The sequence below is a fragment of the Anopheles gambiae genome, chromosome 2 (genome assembly GCF_943734735.2).
Source record: "Anopheles gambiae chromosome 2, idAnoGambNW_F1_1, whole genome shotgun sequence".
Lineage (NCBI taxonomy): Eukaryota > Metazoa > Arthropoda > Insecta > Diptera > Culicidae > Anopheles > Anopheles gambiae.
In genome coordinates this window covers 26878660-26900742 of record NC_064601.1, presented here as the reverse complement: position 1 = coordinate 26900742, position 22083 = coordinate 26878660, and the positions used below count along the sequence as shown (strand labels likewise).

General features: G+C 50.2%; 8 protein-coding genes across 8 annotated transcripts; 4 read left to right on the top strand and 4 right to left on the bottom strand.

Annotated features, from left to right (window-relative positions):
• Positions 1 to 25: 25 nt before the first annotated feature.
• Positions 26 to 5061, bottom strand: LOC1273188 (protein CLEC16A homolog). The gene is made up of 10 exons (XM_061652773.1): positions 4607 to 5061; positions 4394 to 4533; positions 3879 to 4257; positions 3171 to 3811; positions 2899 to 3108; positions 2120 to 2239; positions 1836 to 2034; positions 1506 to 1771; positions 839 to 1436; positions 26 to 758 (listed from the first exon to the last, which is right to left on the bottom strand). Exons 1-10 carry the CDS (start codon positions 4807 to 4809, stop codon positions 206 to 208), a joined length of 3309 nt encoding a protein of 1102 aa, XP_061508757.1. The 5' UTR covers positions 4810 to 5061; the 3' UTR covers positions 26 to 205.
• A 204-nt stretch (positions 5062 to 5265) lies between these two features.
• On the top strand, positions 5266 to 5980 carry LOC1273189 (splicing factor 3B subunit 6). The gene is made up of 3 exons (XM_312143.5): positions 5266 to 5411; positions 5481 to 5599; positions 5669 to 5980. The coding sequence occupies exons 1-3, from the start codon at positions 5382 to 5384 to the stop codon at positions 5898 to 5900; spliced, it is 381 nt and encodes a 126-aa protein (XP_312143.4). The 5' UTR covers positions 5266 to 5381; the 3' UTR covers positions 5901 to 5980.
• LOC1273190 (general transcription factor IIF subunit 1) lies at positions 5958 to 8295 on the bottom strand. Its single transcript, XM_312144.6, has 3 exons — positions 7930 to 8295; positions 6365 to 7851; positions 5958 to 6277 (listed from the first exon to the last, which is right to left on the bottom strand). The coding sequence occupies exons 1-3, from the start codon at positions 7942 to 7944 to the stop codon at positions 6067 to 6069; spliced, it is 1713 nt and encodes a 570-aa protein (XP_312144.5). The 5' UTR covers positions 7945 to 8295; the 3' UTR covers positions 5958 to 6066.
• Positions 8296 to 9185: 890 nt separating this feature from the next.
• On the top strand, positions 9186 to 16433 carry LOC11175450 (eukaryotic translation initiation factor 2-alpha kinase). Its single transcript, XM_061642410.1, has 3 exons — positions 9186 to 9651; positions 12701 to 15740; positions 15823 to 16433. The coding sequence occupies exons 1-3, from the start codon at positions 9461 to 9463 to the stop codon at positions 16144 to 16146; spliced, it is 3555 nt and encodes a 1184-aa protein (XP_061498394.1). The 5' UTR covers positions 9186 to 9460; the 3' UTR covers positions 16147 to 16433.
• Positions 10447 to 12626, bottom strand: LOC1273191 (protein misato). Its single transcript, XM_312145.5, has 2 exons — positions 12352 to 12626; positions 10447 to 12275 (listed from the first exon to the last, which is right to left on the bottom strand). The coding sequence occupies exons 1-2, from the start codon at positions 12424 to 12426 to the stop codon at positions 10629 to 10631; spliced, it is 1722 nt and encodes a 573-aa protein (XP_312145.5). The 5' UTR covers positions 12427 to 12626; the 3' UTR covers positions 10447 to 10628.
• LOC1273193 (small ribosomal subunit protein mS33) lies at positions 16424 to 16962 on the bottom strand. Its single transcript, XM_312147.3, has one exon. It carries the CDS (start codon positions 16839 to 16841, stop codon positions 16506 to 16508), a length of 336 nt encoding a protein of 111 aa, XP_312147.2. The 5' UTR covers positions 16842 to 16962; the 3' UTR covers positions 16424 to 16505.
• A 29-nt stretch (positions 16963 to 16991) lies between these two features.
• LOC1273194 (cleavage stimulation factor subunit 1) lies at positions 16992 to 18538 on the top strand. The gene is made up of 2 exons (XM_312148.5): positions 16992 to 17170; positions 17243 to 18538. Exons 1-2 carry the CDS (start codon positions 17097 to 17099, stop codon positions 18447 to 18449), a joined length of 1281 nt encoding a protein of 426 aa, XP_312148.4. The 5' UTR covers positions 16992 to 17096; the 3' UTR covers positions 18450 to 18538.
• Positions 18539 to 18707: 169 nt separating this feature from the next.
• Positions 18708 to 21498, top strand: LOC1273195 (protein TAPT1 homolog). Its single transcript, XM_312149.5, has 2 exons — positions 18708 to 19130; positions 19210 to 21498. The coding sequence occupies exons 1-2, from the start codon at positions 18923 to 18925 to the stop codon at positions 21051 to 21053; spliced, it is 2052 nt and encodes a 683-aa protein (XP_312149.4). The 5' UTR covers positions 18708 to 18922; the 3' UTR covers positions 21054 to 21498.
• The last annotated feature ends 585 nt before the right edge of the window (positions 21499 to 22083 follow it).

Genomic DNA, 22083 nt, shown 5'->3' with positions numbered 1-22083 from the left:
TGTAAAAGAGCGACTCCTAAATTGATTACAGCCATATTCCTATCGTTTATTTGCTAATAGAACTGAACATTTAAAATCTCAACAATAAAACCTAACCGTTACAACAGAAATAAATACAAAGGAAGAGTACCACACCCCTCACGAATCTTCTTTGTCCGGAGCCATCGATCGTAAATATGTGTACCCTGCTATCGCGATTCAGTGTTTACACCGTTTCGATGACTCCTCGCTTTTTCTGCCGCTCCTCGTTCGCAATGAACGATGTTTCCTCCGATGTTGGGCTCAACTCCGACGGTACGGCGAGCGGGCCGCCGACCGGAAGTGGCGTTACGTTCGGTACCGGGTTAATCGTACCAGCTAACAGCACATTCGGAATGATCGGATCTTTCACGGAACCGCTCAGCACGCTCCCGTTGCCACCGGTCGTCCCACTTCCACTGCCGCCCATGTTCGACGAGATGTTAACCACACTCAGCGGCTCTAACGTTAACCGGGAGGGAGTGTGCGAACGGGATGGATTGTTGGATGAGTTGCGCGACACGGGACTAGAGTTTTGGGAGCGACGAAAGTCTTCCAGCGGTATCTCCTCCGAACGGGGCCGTGGTATGCGCGGGCTCGATTCCCTGGACCGGGGCGTACCGGACCGGTTACGCGAATTTTCCCGCGATTTCAGCGAGCTCGATCCAATGCCGATCGGTTGGCTGCTTTCCCGCCGAGTGGCTCCAGCAGTCAGCTTTCTTCGCGTGCCCGTTGGTTCGCTGAAATTTGAAAGATTAGATGGAAATGCTTTTTAATCCTCACTGAGCAGTATTGAACTGTTTCTTAGTTCCTTGCATACCCTTCGGTTGAGCGACTCGCACTCATCTGCACACGACTGACGCTGCCCGATGGCATACTATCGCGCCTCAAGGCCGCAGCCACTCCCGGCACCCGGTTGCTGGTGGAAAATAACGGACGATGTTCCCTTCCCTGACGTCCCGAAGCTCCGTGCCGCAGCGAAGGCGTGCCACTGGCCGACGATCCTCCCGTCCCGGCGAGCGTTGGGAAGGACGGATCGTTCAGTTGGCCCGGAATTTCCAACAGCTGCGCTATCTGGAACATTTTCTTCTGCCGTGCTTTGCTGCGTCCCTTCGTTAGCCGCTGCTTCGCTGCCATGCACCGGATGTGATCGTCAAACATAAACTTGGCCGACAGGATGGGCGTTCGGTTGTTGGTCGCACCGCCCCGATGGATGGTTAGGTGAAGACTGCGCGAATCCTCCTTGTCGCCGTTTACCTCCACGTCCTGCAGAAAGCCGACAAATTTAGCCACACCCCACCCTAACCGTTTGCTGTCCGGCTCGACCAGGATGAGCTGCAGAATATCCATCACCAAAAAGCGCCGGTACTTCGTGCCGTCCCGCATGACGACAGTGCACGCTATCAAATCACTATTATCTGCAAACAGGAAGCGTTTCACATTAGTAAAAGCGGACGAGAGGATTGGCATCCTAAGAGTCCTCTTACTCAAATCCAGCGCATTATCTATTTGAACACATTGGCTCAGATTCGTGAGTGGTAGCAGTGTTTCCTTCTCGCCCGACATCGACTGGCACATGCGGCGCAGCAGGAAGAACACGCGAATGGCGCGCCGTGCCTTCTCCACCTCACCGCACGGTAAACGGCGGGTGAAGCTTATCCCCGTCAGCGGCGTTCCCGTCGGTGGTAACAAGATGGTAGAATCGTTACAGAGGAATTCCACGTTTAGCGTAGCTTTCACCATTTCGTTGTACCTACGGGGAATAGGTGAGTGAACATTACGCTACGCATGAAACAAAGAGCAATTATTTTTCTTACTCGTCTTCAAACAGGTCCAAGAAAATGTCCTCCGATTTGTAGAAATTTTTCAACACATTCATCGCCTGATTGCGCGACTGATGCAGAGACGCCAGATACTCTTCCGGGACGGACGGGCTGGAATCTTCCACACCGGAACCAATGATCTGACCGAGCAGCTTCAACGCCAGCTCAGTGGTAACGAGTCGTATGCGACAGGCTGTGGGAGAGAAGCAAAGATTGTAAAGGCTTTGTGGTAATCGGATGGTAGGAGAGGAGTATCTCTTTCGCTTTCCGTTACTTACAGGGTTGGCTAGAAATGTTAACGATCTGTAGCAGCTTCTCGATCAGTATCACGTTATACTGGGTACGATTTGAAGGTGATGAGCGATTCAGCACGATCTCTAGCCATTCCGAGTTTACACCTAAAACAAGGCCCAGTTAAAAGCAAATATTATATCATCTTGAAGAGCATGACACTTTAAACAAACATGAAATTACAACCAAAAAATACACCTATCTAAAAGCCAATTTTAATGGTTGATAGTATCATTAATAGTTTAAAATAGCATTTTAGTTACAATTCAATTTACAGTACCGTGGCATGCAAGCAAAGTAATTCAACATAAGAAAATCGAATATGTATCAACCACCTGTTTAACATGAGTTTTAGTATTTTAAAACAACTAAACTATACATCAAATGGCACAGGTAGATAACTAACCGTCTACAAAACCGGCACCAACAGCGAGAAGAAGAATTGGTTCATTGCAACGGCACGTCGAAACGGTAAGTCAGGGGTGCAATGTTTGATTAATCATGAGGAAACAGCAGCAACAATGTTACAAAAGGGAAAAGTAGTTGAAAAGTTAGTGATGCGATTAGTGATGTTAAATTGTGGAGAGAAAAAAATATGGTAATTGTTAAGCGCAAGAGAATGGTAGGTAAAGGTTTAATCTGGCAAGTAACTACCGTACGGAGCATGTTTGATGAATTGAACGATGTCATATGTACAGAAAAAAAACCCAAGAAATGTACTACCAAGCCCATTTTCTACTGAAGGTCGTTCGTTCCACCAACATACCTTTGTTGTTTGCGAGTGCATAAAGCAAACACAATGCCAACAGCGCTAGAAAGTCGTTCTCGGTACAATCGAGCGACGACAGGACCATGTCGAGGAAGGGACGATTCGTTTCGGGCGTACGGTACGCATTGAGTAGAAGCTTCTCCTTTTCCTCGTCGGTGATGTTCACCTTTTCAATCTCTTCCGAAAGGGTCGGCGGGCTAGGGGAGTCTAAAAATGCGAACAACCATTAGACGGACGATCGTGAATAGAGACCAATTGTCCTTGCTTACTCGATATGGGTGCTTCATTGTTGGTCGAAGTGCTGGTACTGCTAGCATGGCTCTTACCACTGCTGCTACTACTACTGTTCGGGCTCTTATTGTTGCTTCCGCTCGGTTCGTCCGCCAAGTGAAGCTGCTCCACCCCGTAAGCAGCAGAGGAAGCTACCGTACTTTCCAGCGCCTCCTCCAGGCTTTCCACTGGCTGTACAAATCCCAACGCCACCACCTCCCGGTTGTCAATGTATGCGTTTAGCACCTGGGCAGCGCCCTCCTTGAACACGGTATGATCCGCATTGAGGATGACCCACGTTAGCGCATTGATCAGTGGCCGGTGCGTGATGACAAGAAACACGAGCGACAGCAGAAACAGGGCCACGACACTGGCAACGCGCGGATTGTTCATCTCCTTGATGTCAATATCGACGACCTTGTTAAGCACGGCCGCAAGATTACACGTCACCTCGGCCATGGACATTGGCGGTGAGGGTGTGAGGGAGAATATGTACAGCGGCACGAACAGCTTGTGCAGCAGGTGCTCCGTAAGGACGGCATTGAGATCGGCAATATCGAGACACAGTATGTCGTTTAGATAATGCAAATGATCCAAATGTTCCGCCACGAGGTTGGCTAAACGGTGCTGGGACTGGTGGCTGGAAGAGTACGATCAAGCGATCAAAGTTAAACTGCGCAGAAAGGTCTGGAGGAGAAAATACTTACTCAATGTCATTACGAACGCAATTGTCCAGCTCGAGGATATGTTTACCAATGAACCATACTAAATTGCTAAAGTACGGTGCGGCCGTTTTGTCCCGTATGAACTGCAGCATGTTCGGGTTCTGCACTCTGTACACGTTCAGCGTGATCGTACGCACGGCAATGCGTACCATCGATTCGGGATGGTTGAAGAACTTGATCGCTTCCGTGTAGAGTGGGAAATCGTTCGTATGCTCATTGTAGAAGAAGTGTATCGTGTGCGTGTTAAGCTTCAGGCTCAACGTTTTCAGAAACAGTATGTAATAGCCCATCACATCCTCGTCCGAGAAGTCAAACTTGTGGACAATGATCGAATTGACCAAGTTGTTGCTGAGCAGGTAGTCTGCAAAGAAGGAGAACACACCCGCCAGTGCCCGTTCATTTCAGTTCAGTTTGATGTGCGCTACCAGCGCAAGTATGTAACGCGCCATTGAGCGTGCTTCCCCCTCTAGAAGCGCTCATGCATGCATGTAACTTACACAGCGACGTCTCGTTGCGGATGTTCTCGAACAGGATGTTTAGCGTTTGCAGCAGCTGCACGCACACGAAGCTCGATCCTCCGCTCTTTTGACGCATTATGTGCAGAAAGTAGGAGAGCATATTCTTTTCCAGAAAGAAGCTGCGAGAACAAAACCACATAACAATGACAATGAACAAAGGTCAGCCCGATAGCCCCCGATTGGCACACTCACTCGAATACGGAGGAATCATTTTGATCGCCCCAGATTAGAATTTCTGCTATGGAACGTAACGATTCCACCAGCAGGCCGCGGTTGCTTTCGGACACGGTCGTGTTACGCTCCAGCACGCTGTACAAATATTTCAGATGATCAAGTGATAGGCGATTCTTCGGACGGTTCCATCCTCCCCCGAACCAGCTACGGCTGCGAAACATTTTGCTGCTGTCTTGCGCTCGAGGAGCGCACGGTTGAGTCGGCTGGCAGTGAGCAAACGTTCACCAAACCCGTCCAGAAGCTAATGAGTTTTTAATAGCACGCCCGAGCACATCTTTTAATAGTTTTCCTCACTTTTTCTGCAGCAGTTTACGAAGCAAAAGCAGATAGCACACAGATGGGTGATGTTATTTTTTTTCTGGCTAATTTGACGTTTCACAATGACAACACATCACGGTGGTAAATCACGCGGTCCACTAAATATTGCATGGAATGATTAACTTTTTTTCGTTAAGCTAAAAAATGCATCGTTAATGAAGGCAATCAAAATTTATACTTGAGCAAACATGTTCATCCTACCAATAAATAAGTAGATCAAAATTACGGGCGTTTTATTTCTTCCGAAACAACCGTTCTGGATATGGATTCTTCAACATTCGATCATAAACACGAAATGGAATTCGAGGTAAACAATCTACTGTCAAAGCGTTTGGCAAATTAAAACATACACAAATCGCTCTCGTGCTAAAAATTCACTAAAAGTACACATAAATCCATTAAAAACCTTATCAAAATGGCACTTTCCATGCAGAAAAGAAACAATGTAAGTCTAGACATCCCATGCAATCAATTGGTAAGAGTTGTGGATTGATGTTTATGTCCTTTACTGTAGGTACGCTTACCACCGGAAGTGAACCGGGTCCTGTACGTGCGAAACCTTCCGTACAAGATCACGTCGGATGAAATGTACGATATTTTCGGCAAATACGGGGCAATTCGACAAATTCGAGTGTAAGTAAATTCGACGCATGCCATACCTCAACGCAGTGGAAGTAATTTCGCAATCTCTTTCCTTTGCAGGGGCAACACGCCTGAAACTCGCGGTACCGCCTTCGTGGTGTATGAAGACATTTTTGATGCGAAAAACGCCCGAGACCATCTGTCGGGATTCAACGTCTGTAACCGGTACCTGGTGGTGCTTTACTACCAATCGACGAAGGCGTTCAAGCAGCTCGATGTCGATAAGAAGCAGGATGAGCTGGACCAAATGAAGGCCAAGTACAACATCAGCACGGAAGAGCTAAGAAAATAGGTCCGTCACACACCGTCTCTAGGTTTATGTATGTAAGGTATATAAAAACACACAAACTTTCCTATTTGTAAGAACCAAAAGTTTATTTGTTTAAATTTCCTGCTTTAAAATTACTGCTAGTGCTTACAATGCGTTGGCCAGTCCTCAATGTTAATCTTTTTCGCGCTCATTTCGGCACCTTTATGCTGAGATACATTTTGCCCTGTATGGTCTGTTTGACCGGATTGATGCGTTTCAGTATTTGGGTCATGGTTTCGACCAGCTTCTCGCTCGACACACCCGTCTTCTTGTTCTTGAACTTGGTCAGTAGTTCCGTCGTGGTCATCGGTTTGCGCATCAAGTACCGCCGGACAGCTTCCTCGGTTATGCCATAATCACTGTGGAAAGAGAGAGAGAGAGAAAGAACAACGCAAATATGAGAAAACAGATTCCCCTTCGTAATCTGGCTAATTCGTAACACTTACTCTTTGCTTGTGGCATTAACGATGCCAGCGAATGTGGGCGGAAGGGATGGCGTAATTTCCGTCTTAACCTTTTTAGCTGGCGTAGAGACGGGACTGTTGCTATTATCCGATCCGGTCAGATCCGTCGTCGGCATATTGGAGCCGGTCATTTTGCGCTTGTTCGAATCGAACTGGCTCACGCTGGGCGAGGCCGAGCGCGAATTGTTTGCGCTGGACAAATTCGACCCAACGCCTTCCTTGCTCTTCTTGTCTTTCGGCTTTTTCTTCGCACTGGCCGTATCGGAATCCGAACTGTCCGAGCTGAAATCGCTGGACGAGTCCTTTTTGTCCGATTCCGACTTTTTGCTCTTGTTCTTCTTTGCTTTCTTCTTCTTCTTGCTCTCTTTACCTTCCTTTTCCTTGCCGTCCTTGTCCTTCTCCTTCGATTTGCCATTCTTCTCGTCCTCCTTTTCCTCATCCTCCTCCGATTTCTTTTCCTCCTCCTCCGAATCTTCGTCCGAGGTCAGCAGCTTCCGCAGTGCGTCTTCCTCCGCAACGGACTTCATCTCCTTCACCACCTTTGCGTCGTGGTCCGACTCGCTGTCGCTCGAGTCCGAGATGTAGTCCAGCTCGCGCCCCTCCTCATCACCATCGTCCGACTCTTCGAACGCTTCCTCGTCCACGTCCCGCTTCTTCTTCTTGCTGTCCGCCAGTGCCTTCTTTTTGTTCTTCGCCTTCTTATCCTTCGCATCGTCGTCGCTGTCCTTCTGCTTCGACTTGCCCTCATCGTCATCGTCGCCCGACGACGACACCTCATCCGAGTCGATCCACTCGTCCATGTCGCTGATCTTCAAATCCTTGCTCTTGCCTCCCTCTCCCTTCTTGCCCTTTGTTTCCTCCTGGTCGTCGGCCTCGTTATCCTCGCCCTTCTTTAGCCGCTTCCGGAACATGAGCGAGAAGTAGTTCATCGTCTTCTTGCGCCGCCCGTACTCCTGCTCCGCTTCCTCCGCGGACAGTGCTTTGTATCGGTTGATGGGCTGAAAGTTGTACCACTCGTTCAGCGGATACGCCTCGATCGCCCCGTCCGGTGCGTGTGTAAACACGTAAAACGCAGCATTCTCGCCCACGCCACCCTCCCGGATGCCACGGAACATTTTGCCGCTCTTGCCACCGGCACGCAAAATCCAGGGCTGCGCTTCGGGTTTGTACTTTTTCGAAATAATACCAAACCGCTTGCGGCGTGCCTCCTCGCGCAGATCCCGATTGAACTCCGAACCGGCACCGAACTTGGGCATCACCTCCTCGATGCCCTTGTACTCCTTCTGGTTGTTTTCGCGCTCCATCTTCACCGTCCGCCACTGGGTAAAGTCGACGTTGAGCGTCGCGTTGAACCGCATGACGTGATACTTCTTTTTCAGATTCTTCGGCACACGAATCACAAACTCCTGCACCGTAGTGGGCGCGCTCGAACCCGAAGCTCCCGGTTGACCAGTGGCGCTCTTCGAGTTCTGCAACAGTTGACCAATGCATCAAATTCCGAATTTTGATGTTTTGCAGGTATATAACACTATCAGATCATTACTTACCGATGGTGCACTCATTCTGCTTGCTGCGCAGTGCACCTAGCCCTTGGGAAAGTTAAAATATAGCAACTAACTTAAAACACAACAATACCAACTGCACACGAAGCAAAATCTGGCGAAGGGAATGTTTTTCTACTTCGATTTGCAGAAGCTGGGAAGGCGCGGGAACACGGCACAAGTCATTCGGTTGACATTTCATGGAAATAAATCTAATTAAATTAAAGCACACAAAAACAAAACTATTCCCGGAGCAATAATTTAAAGCATTTTAGTATGACTCATAACATTTTTTTATCAAATAAACTAAAATTTTAGTCGTTTTCTACCTGTGGCAACCCTCTGTGAGGTCCTCGAAGTTTTGACACATTCACGTTACAGGGTTTCACACTTTATCTCAAGACCGCGGGACCCCTTCCCGAATCTGTCTTAGCCAAAGCCAAGACTGCGGTATGATGCTTGAAAACGTTGATGATACCTGAATTCATCGGATGCAATGCTGAATCTGCGGCACATTTCTCGAAACACACTGGTCCGCGCCGAGGACATGCGGTCGAATATTTTTTTACACGGATAACCTTTGTGTACATCAGTGTACTGAAAACAGTTAATTATTTTTTCGTGTTTTTACCAAAAAAGATTATTTAAACAGTTCAAACTACTTTCTTAACACTTGTAAATATTTTAATCAAACAAATATGCATTCACTCATTTTATTAAATTGTCTTTTTTTGGAAAAAAAGAAAGGATAATTGAGTGTTTCTAATACACTGATGTACACAAAGGTTATCCGTGTAAAAAAAAAAATATTCGACCGCATGTCCTCGGCGCGGACCAGTGTGTTACGAGAAATGTGCCGCAGATTCAGCATTGCATCCGATGAATTCAAGTATCATCAACGTTTTCAGGTATCATCAACGAGTTCAAGCATCATACCGCAATCTTGGCTTTGGCTAAGACAGATTCGGGACGGGGTCCCGCGGTCTTGAGATAAAGTGTAAAACCCTGTAAATCGATTTCAATTTACTGCACTTAGCAAGTAGCATGGATGACAACGTTTTTTTTTTGTACAATCAGAAATACTATACTATTTAATGTCCTATATTCTTGAATATGTACATTTTAACAATGTGACAAAATTATTTTTAATATTATTCCTTAATCCAAAATCTCATTTTTAATCATTTTTTATTTTTAAAACTCTTTCGTTGAATTCCACCGTGCCGTCAGCTGCCAGCTCCAAGTTGGATGTTTTGCAGTTGCAGCTAGCGATTTTTGACGAAAAACATCAGTCGACTGTTGTCGTTCGCTTCGTAGCGCCAAGGTCGTGCGCCAGTGTGTGAATCGGAATTTTTGAACTTGTTCAATTTGGTTAACAGAAAAGCTACCTTCCCCGGTACATCCGCTGCATGTTTAACAGCAAGTGTGCTCTGTTTGTTGTGTACGAAATATGAGTAAACGGCGTTGCGGAGTACGCAACACACGACGACGAATGGACCAATTGTGCCAGTAGGCAAACTCCACCACCACCACCATCATGCCTACGTGCTCTGTTTTGATTCGCTGTGCGCTGTGCGTCGGAACGGTGCTACTGGCCACGGTCGTGACGGTGGCGCTCGGTAGCAAGGGCCAAGCACCGCCGAAGCAGCCGGACGATGGAACGGCCACCGTCGAGCAGCTTCCGTTCTGTGCCGAAGAAGCGACCCGCCAGCGTGACCTTAACGATGGGTAAGTTTGCTTGCGTTTAGTAATAATTGATGGCCCTTCACACGCACACACATCTCGTACACACTTTCACTCGGAACGTGTCTGGACGTGTTTGTGGTAAGCATCTTCCAGTACCAACAAGAAGAAACGTAAACATTACAACATAAAGTTGTTTTGATGGCTTCTTTGCTTCCTGCGATCCTACCGATCGATCAATCGAATGATCAAAAGCGGTAATTTCGGGACTTGGCAATCGCTTCAACCATTACTTAGTAGCTCGTCTGACCTACAACGTGTTGTTATCGGTCTCGTTTTGAGAGTTTCCGAAAAAAAAACATCAATTTTGGGCTTTACCTGCTGTTCTTATCGGCCAGGTAAATTTATCGCTTTATCAGGAGTCTAGATTGCGTCATCATATAATGTTTATTCTTGCGATTGGCATTTATTTCTGATCCACGCATAATATTCGTAACCTCATCGATTGGGATTATTTTAAAGCTTTCTTTTTCGCCGGTTCTTTCTAAGGTCATTTCTCGACGGGGCGTAAATAAGCTCATGGCGTTGCAATGATAACAACGTTGTTCCGCTGTTGGCGGCTGCTGCTGCTGCGCAAGGCAAGTACATCGATTGTAGGGCACACATTTACCCATTTGTTTGCAGAGTCTGTTTTTAGCCTGACTCATACTGTGAAGTATTACTACAAAACAAATCGCTTTAGCCCATCTAGTCGCTTCTCATTCTAGTTAATAAACAAGCAAAGCTCTTTTCTTCCCCCCATTCAAAAAAATTCAGCGATGATTCAATAGGACAGTCATATAATTGCTCAAAATCCTCATTAAATTGCCATTACTGGGCGAATTTATTGTGCATATTAGCATACTTTTTATTGCTCGGTTTGCGAGGGGAGGGAGGTAGACGGAGCCTTCTCTCCCCTTCCAAAGCACTTTGCGCATTTAACTGGTACACGTGGAAAAGCTTCTTTACCGTTCGCGCCCGTTTTACAGTTCGTAGTTTTCGTCGTAATTTTCCTTAAACTCTAGCAACCGCTCGATGTGTTCCTTGTAGTCCACCTCCTCCAGACCACACTCCGCAAAGCGTGGTATCTTTGCCAGCCGGATACGGCTAACCTCACGGTGCAGCGTCTCCAACCCGTCGCCCAAATCGGATGACGATTGTATCGCAGCCAGCGCCGGACAGTTCTGGACGTACGGCAGGGCCGCTTGGGCCAGCGGATCGTCGGTAAGGAAACCGTCAAACCCGACGCGCTTGTCAAACAGCTCCACCGGGAACGGTTGCCGGATGGGCATGGGGCTTTGGACCGAGGTGACGTGCGACATGCTAACCTCGAGGCTGCAGGAGTAGTAAAACTGTAGCATTTCGCTCACGTTGCTGCACCGGTACGCGGGCATTGCCTGCTGCCGTTGGGCCGATTTGGCCGTTGGTGGCCGTTTCAGCCGGTTCTGGGGCAGCCCACGGGCACACACCGACTGGATGACGGCACGTTTGCGCACGACCGCGTTGGGAGACAGCTGAACCGTGAGACTTTTGCCGTCCAGCTGATCCAGAAAGTCGATCAGATCCTGCTTGCCATCCAGGGGGAAGGGAAAGGCGAGCCCCGCGGCAGCCATCTTCCGACCGTACGCACTCAAATCGCCGCACAAGCCGGATAGGTACGCGCCCGAACCGGTTGTGGCCGATCCTTTCAAACGGTAGCGCAGCGTAGCCGTTTCCAGAAAGCTTGCCAGGATGGCGGAAGTTTGATAGAAATTGGCTGGATCGTACAAAAGATTGGGAAGTGCGCGCGGTTCAGCCACATTGCGCCAACAGCGGCCCATTGTCGAGAGTGGCACAAACAGGGAACACTGGTCCGGCAGCTGTGCAAAAGCGAGCGCAGTGTTGACCACCCTTATCGAATGGCTCATGGGCTCGTCGGCACTTTTGAACGTGGGTGCTTTCGGCGGGAACACCGGAAAGGGCAGCGTTGCTTTGCCGTACTCGTCCTGCAGATGTTCGAGCAGTTTTATCGCCACACCGGAAAATCCATCGACGCAGTCGAACAGCATCTGGAAGCCTTGGCAACCGTCGCACTCTTCGATGTACTGGCGGGCACGGTCGGTAAACTCGTCCTGAAAGTCGTAATCCTTCCACAGCTCCATCCCGTTCGTGATCGTGTCGAGCTGTGCCTCTTCCCGGGAATGTGTATACCGCTCGATCACGTTGATACTGCGCGGATGGTACCGGGTGTAGCTGTAGTCGATCCAATCTTGCACCGTGGCGGCAAAGTTATAATCTTTTTCCGCTTCCTCCTCACCATTGGCGCTGGAAGTTCCCGCTTCTAGCAGATCCTTCTGGTAGGGGTGCCGTTCGGCAGGTTTATCTTGCTGTTTAATTACCTCCACTTTTTCGGACTCCCAACCAATGTCCGGTAGCTCGGCAGGATTGTCGGTGGCAAATTGGTCCGGGTCGAGCGGTTGCTCGTAAAGATCGCCGGTGCGGGGCACGTGCTTGAGTGTTCCGCTCAGATCGAGCATTAGCAGGCGCGGTGTAAAGGTCACTTGCCGCTGTCTCGTTTGACCTTCTCGATACAGAACCGAGTGATCGATTTCCGATGGTTCCGCATTTGGATCATAGTTGAACGATGATTCCTGTGAGCGTGGGGGTGAAGCAGTGGATGACTCCAAGTGTTGTTGATTTTCTTTCGATATTTGAAGCCATCCTCACCTGTATGTTCCACCAGTGTGTACCGATGTAGTTGGAGTAATTGCCCAGCTGGAATGTTAAGATTTCACGTGCCATTCTGCGGTTGGATTGTTTCTGGAACTAATTTCACCAAACACGACTGTGCACGCCGCGCATATGGTCTCGCTACACAACAACAAATGCCGTCTGTCAAAATACAAACAAAGCGCTGTACACAGGGTTGTATTGCACCCTGAGAATGTTTACATGGTCAGATTCAAAGTTTCGTTGCGAAACTGACGTGCAATTTGAAAAACGACTGTTAAAATGTAACCATTCCGCATGTAATTTGTGCGAAAATATTAAATCCTCCTTTTTTATTCTTTTCCAGATTGGTTTTCGTAACAACGCTGGACGGGAAAATGTCCGCCCTCGATATGCTGAACGGTGGAGCCGAACGGTGGAGCATCCAAACCGGCCCCGGGCCGCTCCTTTCCTCCAGCATCCATCGGCTGGAACTGACGAACAACGGCAAGTGGGTGCGCATGATACCGTCGCTCGGCGGCAGCCTGTACAAGTTCGATGGCGACTCGATCGAGCCAATTCCCTTCAGTGCAGAGGACTTGCTCAAGTCTTCGTTCAAGTTTTCGGACGATCTTGTCATCTCGGGCGGTAAGGAAACGCGTTCGTACGGTGTCTCGATGCAAACCGGTCAGCTGATTTACGTTTGCACGATGCAAGGCTGCAAAAACGCAACGGAGCTTGCGATGGAAATGGCAGCAGATGGCAAGTACGGGCCGCCGGAGGATGGCGCTGGTACACTCGATCCCATGCAGGAGGACGTGCTGGTTATACGGCGCCAGACGCAAACGGTCCGTGCCGTAGAATCACGCACCGGCAGTGAACGGTGGAACTTTAGCATCGGCCATCATGAGGTGGAAAAGATGAGCAACGAGGACTGTCGCGGTGGCAAGGAACGGCGTGAGGTGGATCCCGTCATACTGGATCTCGATCTTCGCGTGATCATACCGGAGGGAGTGATCTGTGCGGTGCGTAAAAGCGCGCCGGGCGAGATCGTTTGGCGGCATAAGTTTGAAGTGCCGATTGTGAGTGCATGGCGATCGTCGGGTAAAACTAACGAACAGCTTGTTGGCGTGGATATTTTCGACCGTACGGACTGGATGTGGAATGGCAATGTGGATGATAGTGAATCGGGCGACCGGCCACCGCTGATCAATCCATCGCTGTACATTGGCATGCACGATAAGCAGCTGTACATCCAGGAGTCGGCAGCAATGATAGAGGAGCGGGAAGAGAAGATGCAGCAGCTTGCATTGCTGACCGACGAGAGTAAACTGCCGGCCATACCGTGGAAGCCACTGCCCGCCAGCCGTGGCATTGCGGGGCTGCTCACCGATGGGAACAATCAGTTTCAGCTCGTGAAGGATGATGAGGACGATGCGGGTGAATCGACTGCCATCGCTCGCTCGGTACTGTACGCATCGAACTACATCAATGGGAATGGATTCTTCTTGGTTTACGATACCGAGCGTGATGACGAACAGTGTGGCCATGGTGAGGATGAGTCGAACGGAGACAACAATAGTACGAAGTTCGGGCATGACGGATCGCACGACCATGGTGAGGATATGGACACAATGTTCGACGCACCGGTCAAGGTGATCATTGTGTCGATGTGGTACTGGTGGAAGGAAATACTGATCATTTCCATTACGACCGCACTAATACTGAACATGATGCTGAAGCTACGGCTCGAAAAGCCCCCGGTGATGGTGGTGGTGGAACGCAAGGTCACCGTACCGATACCGACCGCAGTGGAAGCGGTCGAGGAGTTTCCACCGGCAATACGGATGACGGCGACGCGCAGCTACTCCGAATCTAGCTCGTCCAACGGTCCACCAGCGTTGGTGGACAACTACACCTCCCGCTTCCGCGACGATTTCGATCTGGTGCAGTGTCTCGGAAAGGGTGGTTTCGGGGTGGTGTTCGAGGTGCGCAACAAGCTAGACGACTGCCGGTACGCAATCAAGCGGGTAGTGCTGCCCAACAAGCAAGAATCGAAGGATCGCGTGATGCGCGAGGTCAAAACACTGGCCCACTGCGAGCATCAGAACATTGTGCGGTACTTCCACGCGTGGATTGAAACGCCACCGCCCGGTTGGCAGGAACGGCACGATCGCGAATGGATCGAACGCAACTGCCTGTCGACTTCGATCGACATTGAAACGCCGACCGACACGTGTCCCCCGTTGCCGGGTGTGGCCGCGTCCGCTACGACGGCATCTTCCTTTGCGGTAGGGATGAAGAATTCGCGCCTGCAAGCGTCATCCATCCAGTCGAACCTGTGGATGCCACAGTTTCCAGCGGCAAACTTTTCCTTCTCGAACGGTATCGGCGACGGGCTGTCGCTGAAGCGGTACGAGCAGAGTGATAGCTGTTCCTTTATCGAGTTTCGGGCCGAGGGTGAACAGGACGGACAACCGGCCCGGGATGACGAAACATCCAGCAGCTCCGAGTCCGAGTCGGACGACGAAGCGTCGGAAGTGCAGAGCAATGGAAAACATCGATGGAACGATGAGCCGGAAGACGATTCTTTGGACATTGTGTTCAAAGAACCTTCGGGTAGTGAAGGTATCAGTAGCGGTGGCGCAGTCGCCCAGCAACATGCTGTAGCGATTGATGTATCTTCCTCACCCGAAGGTCGATCGCAACCCGCGGCGATGAAGGATGCGCGCAATGGGCCCAATGTGGAGCAGCAGCAGCAGCAACAAAAGCCGAACCCATTCCGCAAAACGCACCGTCGACCACTGTCGCTTGATCTCACAAGCACGATGCGAAGTTCGCGGGACCCGTGCACCCTTCCATCGGGGATGGACCAGTCGAAAACAAGCTCGGCGCAGAGCAACAAAATCTATCTCTACATCCAGATGCAGCTGTGTCACAAGCAGTCGCTCAAGGAGTGGCTCAGCCTGAACGGGTTCCCGGCGCGGCGCGATAAGATTGTGCCAATCTTTGAGCAGATCGTTGCCGGCGTCGAGTACGTCCATCTGAAGGGACTGATCCACCGGGACCTGAAGCCGAGCAACATATTCTTCTCGCTGGACGGAAGGATTAAGATCGGTGATTTCGGGCTCGTGACGGACTCGAGCGATCTGCAGTACGATAGTGAGAACAACATGCCGACGATGGTGCCGAACCGGCACACGCGCCAGGTCGGTACGCAGCTGTACATGTCGCCGGAGCAGCTGAAGGGTTTGCCGTACGACTACAAGGTGGACATCTATTCGCTCGGGCTGATTTTGTTCGAGCTGCTCGTTAGCTTCGGTACGGAAATGGAACGTATCTGCACGCTGAAAAACGTGCGCAAGAGCAAATTCCCGGACAATTTCGAAGAGGACCACGAGTGTGAGGTTCGTGTGGAGAATTTTCTTGCCTTTTTTTGGGGTGTTTGCTATACTGAAACTAACGCGCTATTATGTTGTCTCTTTTCAGTTCAAACTCTTGACATTGATGTTGTCCGAAGCGCCAAACAAGCGACCGACGACGTTCGGCATCAAGGCTCACCCACCGTTCAAGCGCATCCCTTCGAACAAGTCCACCAACTCGCTCGGCGTTGTCGACGAGACGTTGGTCGTCGATAGTGGTCCCGGATCGACGAACGGTTCGTTCGAATCGGAGGACGGGGACGAGTGGCATTTTGAGCTGCCGCCGCGCAGAAAAGACAGCCGCACGTACAGCACGTCCGGATCAGGGTCGGGCAATGGCTCTGCCGGTGTGCCATCGTCGGCAGCGGCACCGAATCAATTGTGCTTTTGAAAAGAACAAACCACCTTGTGTGTATTACCCTGAGTCAGCGTGGCCAAGTGAATATGTGTATTTGTAAGTTATTTATGTCGTACCTCTATGGTTGTGCGCAACAGTCTTAACACGCGTCCCCGTGAGATATCACGTTTTAAGAGAAAACGTGTAAAAAGTGTTTTTAAATGTAGGTGGCTATTCTTCTGAGGAAGGATGGAAGCGATGGGATGTTATTCAACGAGAATTATAATTATGATGATTAATAAAGTGATCAAACAGTACACACTCACTGATGTATGGTTAAACGAAACGATCTATATTTGTTGTACATTGCATCCGACAAATCCGGCAGCACGTGGGACGTCTCCTGCTCGTTCCTACTTCTTGGCACGCTTTCCTTCGCCCTTCTTCGGAGGTGCCTTGCCACGGAGCGCACGTAACCGTTTCATTTCCTCCTTGAAATCCTGATGCTCATCACGGAACAGACCATACTCGCGGAGTTTCATCGCCAGTAGATGGGTTTCAACGTGCCGGGGGTACCAGTTCACCACGTAGTCTCGCTTGTGCACCGGCTCTTCGCTGAACATCTTGACCACCTTCATCGACTGGGAGTTGGTCGGGCGGGCCACTTCCCCAAAGATCCGATTCGAAAGGTAGTTCATCCGACGGGCGTACGTCGTCGTAAGTTTGGTAAGTTCCTTGTACTTGGACATTAGTAATCTGAACACTTCACCACACCGCACGAGCTTTGTTTTTACCAAACCACGGAAGGAATTGTGTAATTTGATTTGTTGACGAAATGGTTTGACAGTTCGCAGTTGACTTTCATGCTGGTGCGTGAACGTAGCCTCGTCCTGTGAATCCCATTTTGACAGCTCGAGAAAAAGCCGCCTACAAAATTGTTTACATCTGTCTGTGCCGACTGCTGGGAAAGTTCTTTCGTCAGTAAAATACACATTTTTTCAACCATGAAAGACCAGGAGACGCCGCAAGATAAGAATTTGCTGAAATGCCGCGAACAGCTGTACCGGATGATGATAAGGTAAGCGGTCAATCTCCATCGCAGTGTTCCGGTTTTTTCCTCAAACCCTACGACTGTCCACACTTTCCGCAGCCAACTGTTCTACGATGGGTATCATTCAGTCGCGGTAGAGCTCACCAACCTGGTGCGTGCCGATCCTCCCTGTCCACCGAGCGACCGGTTGATGAACATCTTCAAACAGGCCAACCAGATCGAACAGTCGAAGGAAAGCAATCTGTTCGATGATTTGCCCTGTGGGCTGGATCTCGAGTTCGAAACGGAAGGCTCAACGCTAGCACCGGAACCGGCAGCGTACGAGACTGCGTACGTGACGTCGCACAAGCAAGCGTGCCGAGCGGGTTGTTTCAGTGGCGATGGGCAGCTCGTGGCAACGGGCAGCATGGATGCAAGCATAAAGATTTTGGACGTCGATCGGATGCTTGCTAAATCGGCACCGGAAGACATGGAGCCGGGTCGTGAACAGCACGCCCATCCGGTCATACGCACGCTGTACGATCATACGGACGAAGTGTCGTATCTGGAGTTTCACCCGAAGGATCAAATACTTGCCTCGGGGTCACGCGATCACACCGTGAAGCTATTCGACATTTCGAAAGCATCGGTAAAGAAAGCTCACAAGGTGCTGAGTGATTGTGTGCCAGTGCGCTGCATCGCGTTCCATCCTACCGGTGATTATATGGCCGTCGGAACGGAGCACAACGTGCTGCGGATGTACGATGTACATACGGCGCAATGCTTTGTAAGCGCAATTCCCTCGCAACAGCACAACAGTGCAATCACGTGCGTACGGTACGCAGTGAACGCGAAGGTGTACGCAACGGGCAGTATGGACGGATCGATCAAGCTGTGGGACGGTGTTAGCGGTCGCTGTATCAACACGTTCGCGCAGGCTCACGATGGTGCGGAAATTTGTTCGGTTGTTTTCACGAAAAATGGCAAATACTTGCTATCGTCGGGGATGGACTCGCTGGTGAAGCTTTGGGAGCTCAGCACAAGCCGGTGTCTGATTGCGTACACCGGCGCAGGAACCACGGGCAAGCAGGAGCATCAAACGCAGGCCATTTTCAATCATACCGAGGACTACGTTCTGTTTCCGGACGAGGCAACCACATCGTTGTGTGCGTGGAATTCGCGCAATGCGTCCCGTTGTCATCTGATGTCGCTGGGACACAATGGGGCGGTAAGACATATCGTCCATTCGCCAACCCATTCCGCTTTTCTAACCTGTTCGGACGATTACCGTGCGCGTTTCTGGGTGAAGCGGACGACTGCTCATTAAGTTCGATTATGTGTGGGAGCATAATGGAATGATATTTTTTAAACTACTTTGAATATGATTTAATAAATGGAACAGTTTTATGCTTCAAACGAATTGTTTAATAAGTAAAATAACGTCCAATGAGCTAGAAAATACATTTAACAAATTCCGCTCAGATTATGTTCTATCCTCGTCTGACTCCAAGCGACCATTCGAGCATTCGCCATTTTATTTGTTGGTAAACAGACGGTGCGTGAAAGAAGCCCTTCGCGTTGCTCCACACGCTGCTGTCACTCAGCTGTTTTCGGTCGACGCATTTTGCTACGCTGACGTTCGTAAACTTTGCGTTCTGCGAAGGTGTTCATCGTGCAACACAATTTACGCAAAAAGAAACCGGAACCACACACAACACATCTGCCCAGCTTAGCAGCATTCCCTCGTGTAGTTAGGTGACACGTGCAGGAAATGCCATCGGAGGCATCGATCCGGTAAAAATGAGCCGCAAGGATGACATGTTCGTGACGACACCCCAGGAGCGGCAGCGTAAAAAGTTACGCTTTCGGGGTGACCTGGCCGCACAGTATGGCTTCAATCGCGATTCCGTCGGTTCCGGTTTGAATGGAACGTCTGGCATCAATCGCGTTGAGGAAGTTTCTTCCGATGACGATACGAAACGGCTACTGAATGGAGAACCGGCTGAAGGTAAGCTTACGGACACAACTTAGCCTTCCACTGCGTGCTGCTTTGTAATCTGTAATCGTTTTCTTATGGATGCTTGCAGAGCGACCGGAACGTGGCAGCCTGTACGATTTCGTGCGCATAGAACTCACCCGAGGCTATGTGCTGGAACACGACGAGGAGCGCTATTCGGCACGGCGTGAGAAAATATACTCCTTCTTCAAGATACCGCGCGAGCTGGAAAGCTTCATGCTGTACGGGGTGCTCCAGTGTGCCGACTCGTTCCTGTACATCTACACCTTCCTGCCGATACGGTACCTGCTGGCCCTGTGGGCCCTGATCACGCGCCCGCTCGCCCGCTGTCTCGGTCTGCGGCGACCCTCCCAGCGGTTGCTAGCGCCGGCCGAAATTTGTGACCTGCTGAAGGGCACCATTTGGATCATCTGCAGCTACACGCTGCTGTACGTCGACACGAACATGCTGTACCATATGATCAAGAGCCAGTCGATCATAAAGCTGTACATATTCTACAACATGCTCGAGGTGGGCGATCGGCTGCTGTCCGCGTTCGGGCAGGACACGATCGACGCACTGTTCTGGACGGCGACCGAACCGAAGCACAGCAAGCGGCAGCATCTCGGCACGATACCGCACTTTCTGTTCGCGATCGTGTACGTGACGATGCACAGCGTGCTGGTAATGTTCCAGGCGACCTCGCTCAACGTGGCCATCAACTCGAACAACAAGGGCCTGCTGACGATCATGATGTCGAACAATTTCGTCGAGCTGAAGGGTAGCGTGTTTAAAAAGTTCGACAAGAACAACCTCTTCCAGCTGAGCTGCAGCGACGTGCGCGAACGGTTCCATCTGTCCGTGCTGATGCTGATCGTGCTGATACAGACGATGAAGGAGTTTAGCTGGAAGTCGGAGCAGTTTTTCGTCATGTTCCCGGACTGCCTGTACGTGATGTTCACGGAGTGTCTGGTGGACTGGATCAAGCACGCGTTCATCACGCGCTTCAACGAGATACCGTGCGAGGTGTATCGGGAGTACACGACGAGCCTGGCGTACGACATGACGCAAACCCGCCAGAAGCACGCGTTTAGCGATCACTCCGATCTGGTTGCCCGCCGGATGGGTTTCATACCGTACCCGCTCGGCGTCATACTGGTGAAAGCGCTCTACCATGCGCTGTCGTTCGATAATGCCGGCTCGATTGTGATACTGCTCGTCGCCTTCCTGGCACTGCTGAGCGCCCGCGTACTGAACACCATTTGTGCCCTCGGGAAGGCGTGCGATCTGACGCAAAAGCATCAGGACGAAAAGAACCAGAGTGGATGCAATCCGCTTACCTCAACACCGTTGCCATCGAACGTTCGCGGAGGAGGTACGCGAGCGACGAGCGATACAGCTACCTCACCGATTCACCGCGCACAGGCGCAGGTCGGCAGTCAGGCGGCAAGCCTCGTCGCGGGCTCTCCACCGGGTGGATCGTCCCTGTCACCCTGCACCCCCCAATCGACGCCGTTGTCGGTGGGCAAAGCATCGAGCTCCCTGGCCAGCTCGATCAGCAGCGGCGGCTCGACCGATGTGCTGCGGAAAACGTCCGGCCTTGGGGCTACCGCACTGTTCTCGAACAGTGACGTCGATCTGGACGATGTGAAGCTGAACGATCAGGTGCTGAACGGTAGCAGCACCGGCACTGGAGATGCGAGCGGCAACCGTACGCAGAAAGAGGAGGAAGAAAATGTTGCCCGCAGTGTGCCGGATTTGCAGCAGGAACCGGGACTGGAGAAAACGCCGGGAAGGCACCAAAACGAATCGATCAACAGTGAGGGTGGGGAGGGATCTTTGCATCATCACCATCACCATCATCATCACCATTACGTGCGGACACATAAGCGGTCGGAATCGGAACCATCGATTCAGCTGGAAGGTGGAGGGTAGGACGGTAAAGGGGAACCCGAGACGCGGCCACACCTTTTTGTTGAATTTGTTAGTGTGTGAGTGCGAGTGTGTTTTGTTTTTGTACACGATTAGAGTAACTTATTTTGGATAAACTGCTGAGTTTTAACCATTTTGGCCGATCGACAGCGATCACTTTCGACACGAGAGAGAGAGAGAGAGAGAAAAGGTGAACACGGTAATGCGCTTAGCTTATAAGGCACACCAAAGGCTGACACACTGCACGTGCAAATGTGTGTGTTTTTAGTTTAGTGAGGGGTTTCTGTTTCTGATCATTCGCATGCGCGTCCTGTATAGTTTTGTTATGCCCTCTTTCGTTGCTGACCGTGGCGGGAGATGCACCCTCTTTTTTCCTTGAATTCCGTTTAGCTAGTAGCAGCAGTAAGTGTGAAATACGATAATAAACTGAGGATAAATTTAACTTAAATACTAGGGTTCGGGTTGTCTAGCAAGTCCCTCGAGCTACAACAGTTCAACAGGGACAGTAAAAAGTGAGAAAAAGCTACGCCAAACCGCCAAAAGCAACACGATTTTCCCGTGCCACTATTAAAACAAAACGTGGACCTTAGTGTTTAATTCAGCGTGAAATCATGAAAACTGCGTAAAACTATGATCGACACGGAAGTGTGTGAAACGACTCGAACCTCCAGCGACAGACTCGCCGTAGGGTGGATGATGATGATATTCTGCCAGATGATCGTTAACATTTAATTACCACCACGATTCGCCACCAGATACTGCGATTTCGCGCTCTCGATCTCTTTTATCACACCTCTGGTTGTCCAGCGATCGCGGTGCACATTTCCTTCTGCTCTCCATCGCCGTTTGCGACACGGTTCTTAATCCGCCACTTAAAGTGTAACTTGTACGGGGAGGAGGGGGGAGGTAGCAAGGAGTTGCATTTTATGATCGCGTAAAAAAGCACAAATACACACAGCAGAAAGGTGTGGTAGCGATCGCAAAATTATAGCCAGCCAGAGGTGTATCGCTGGGAAGAATCGGGCAGCTTACA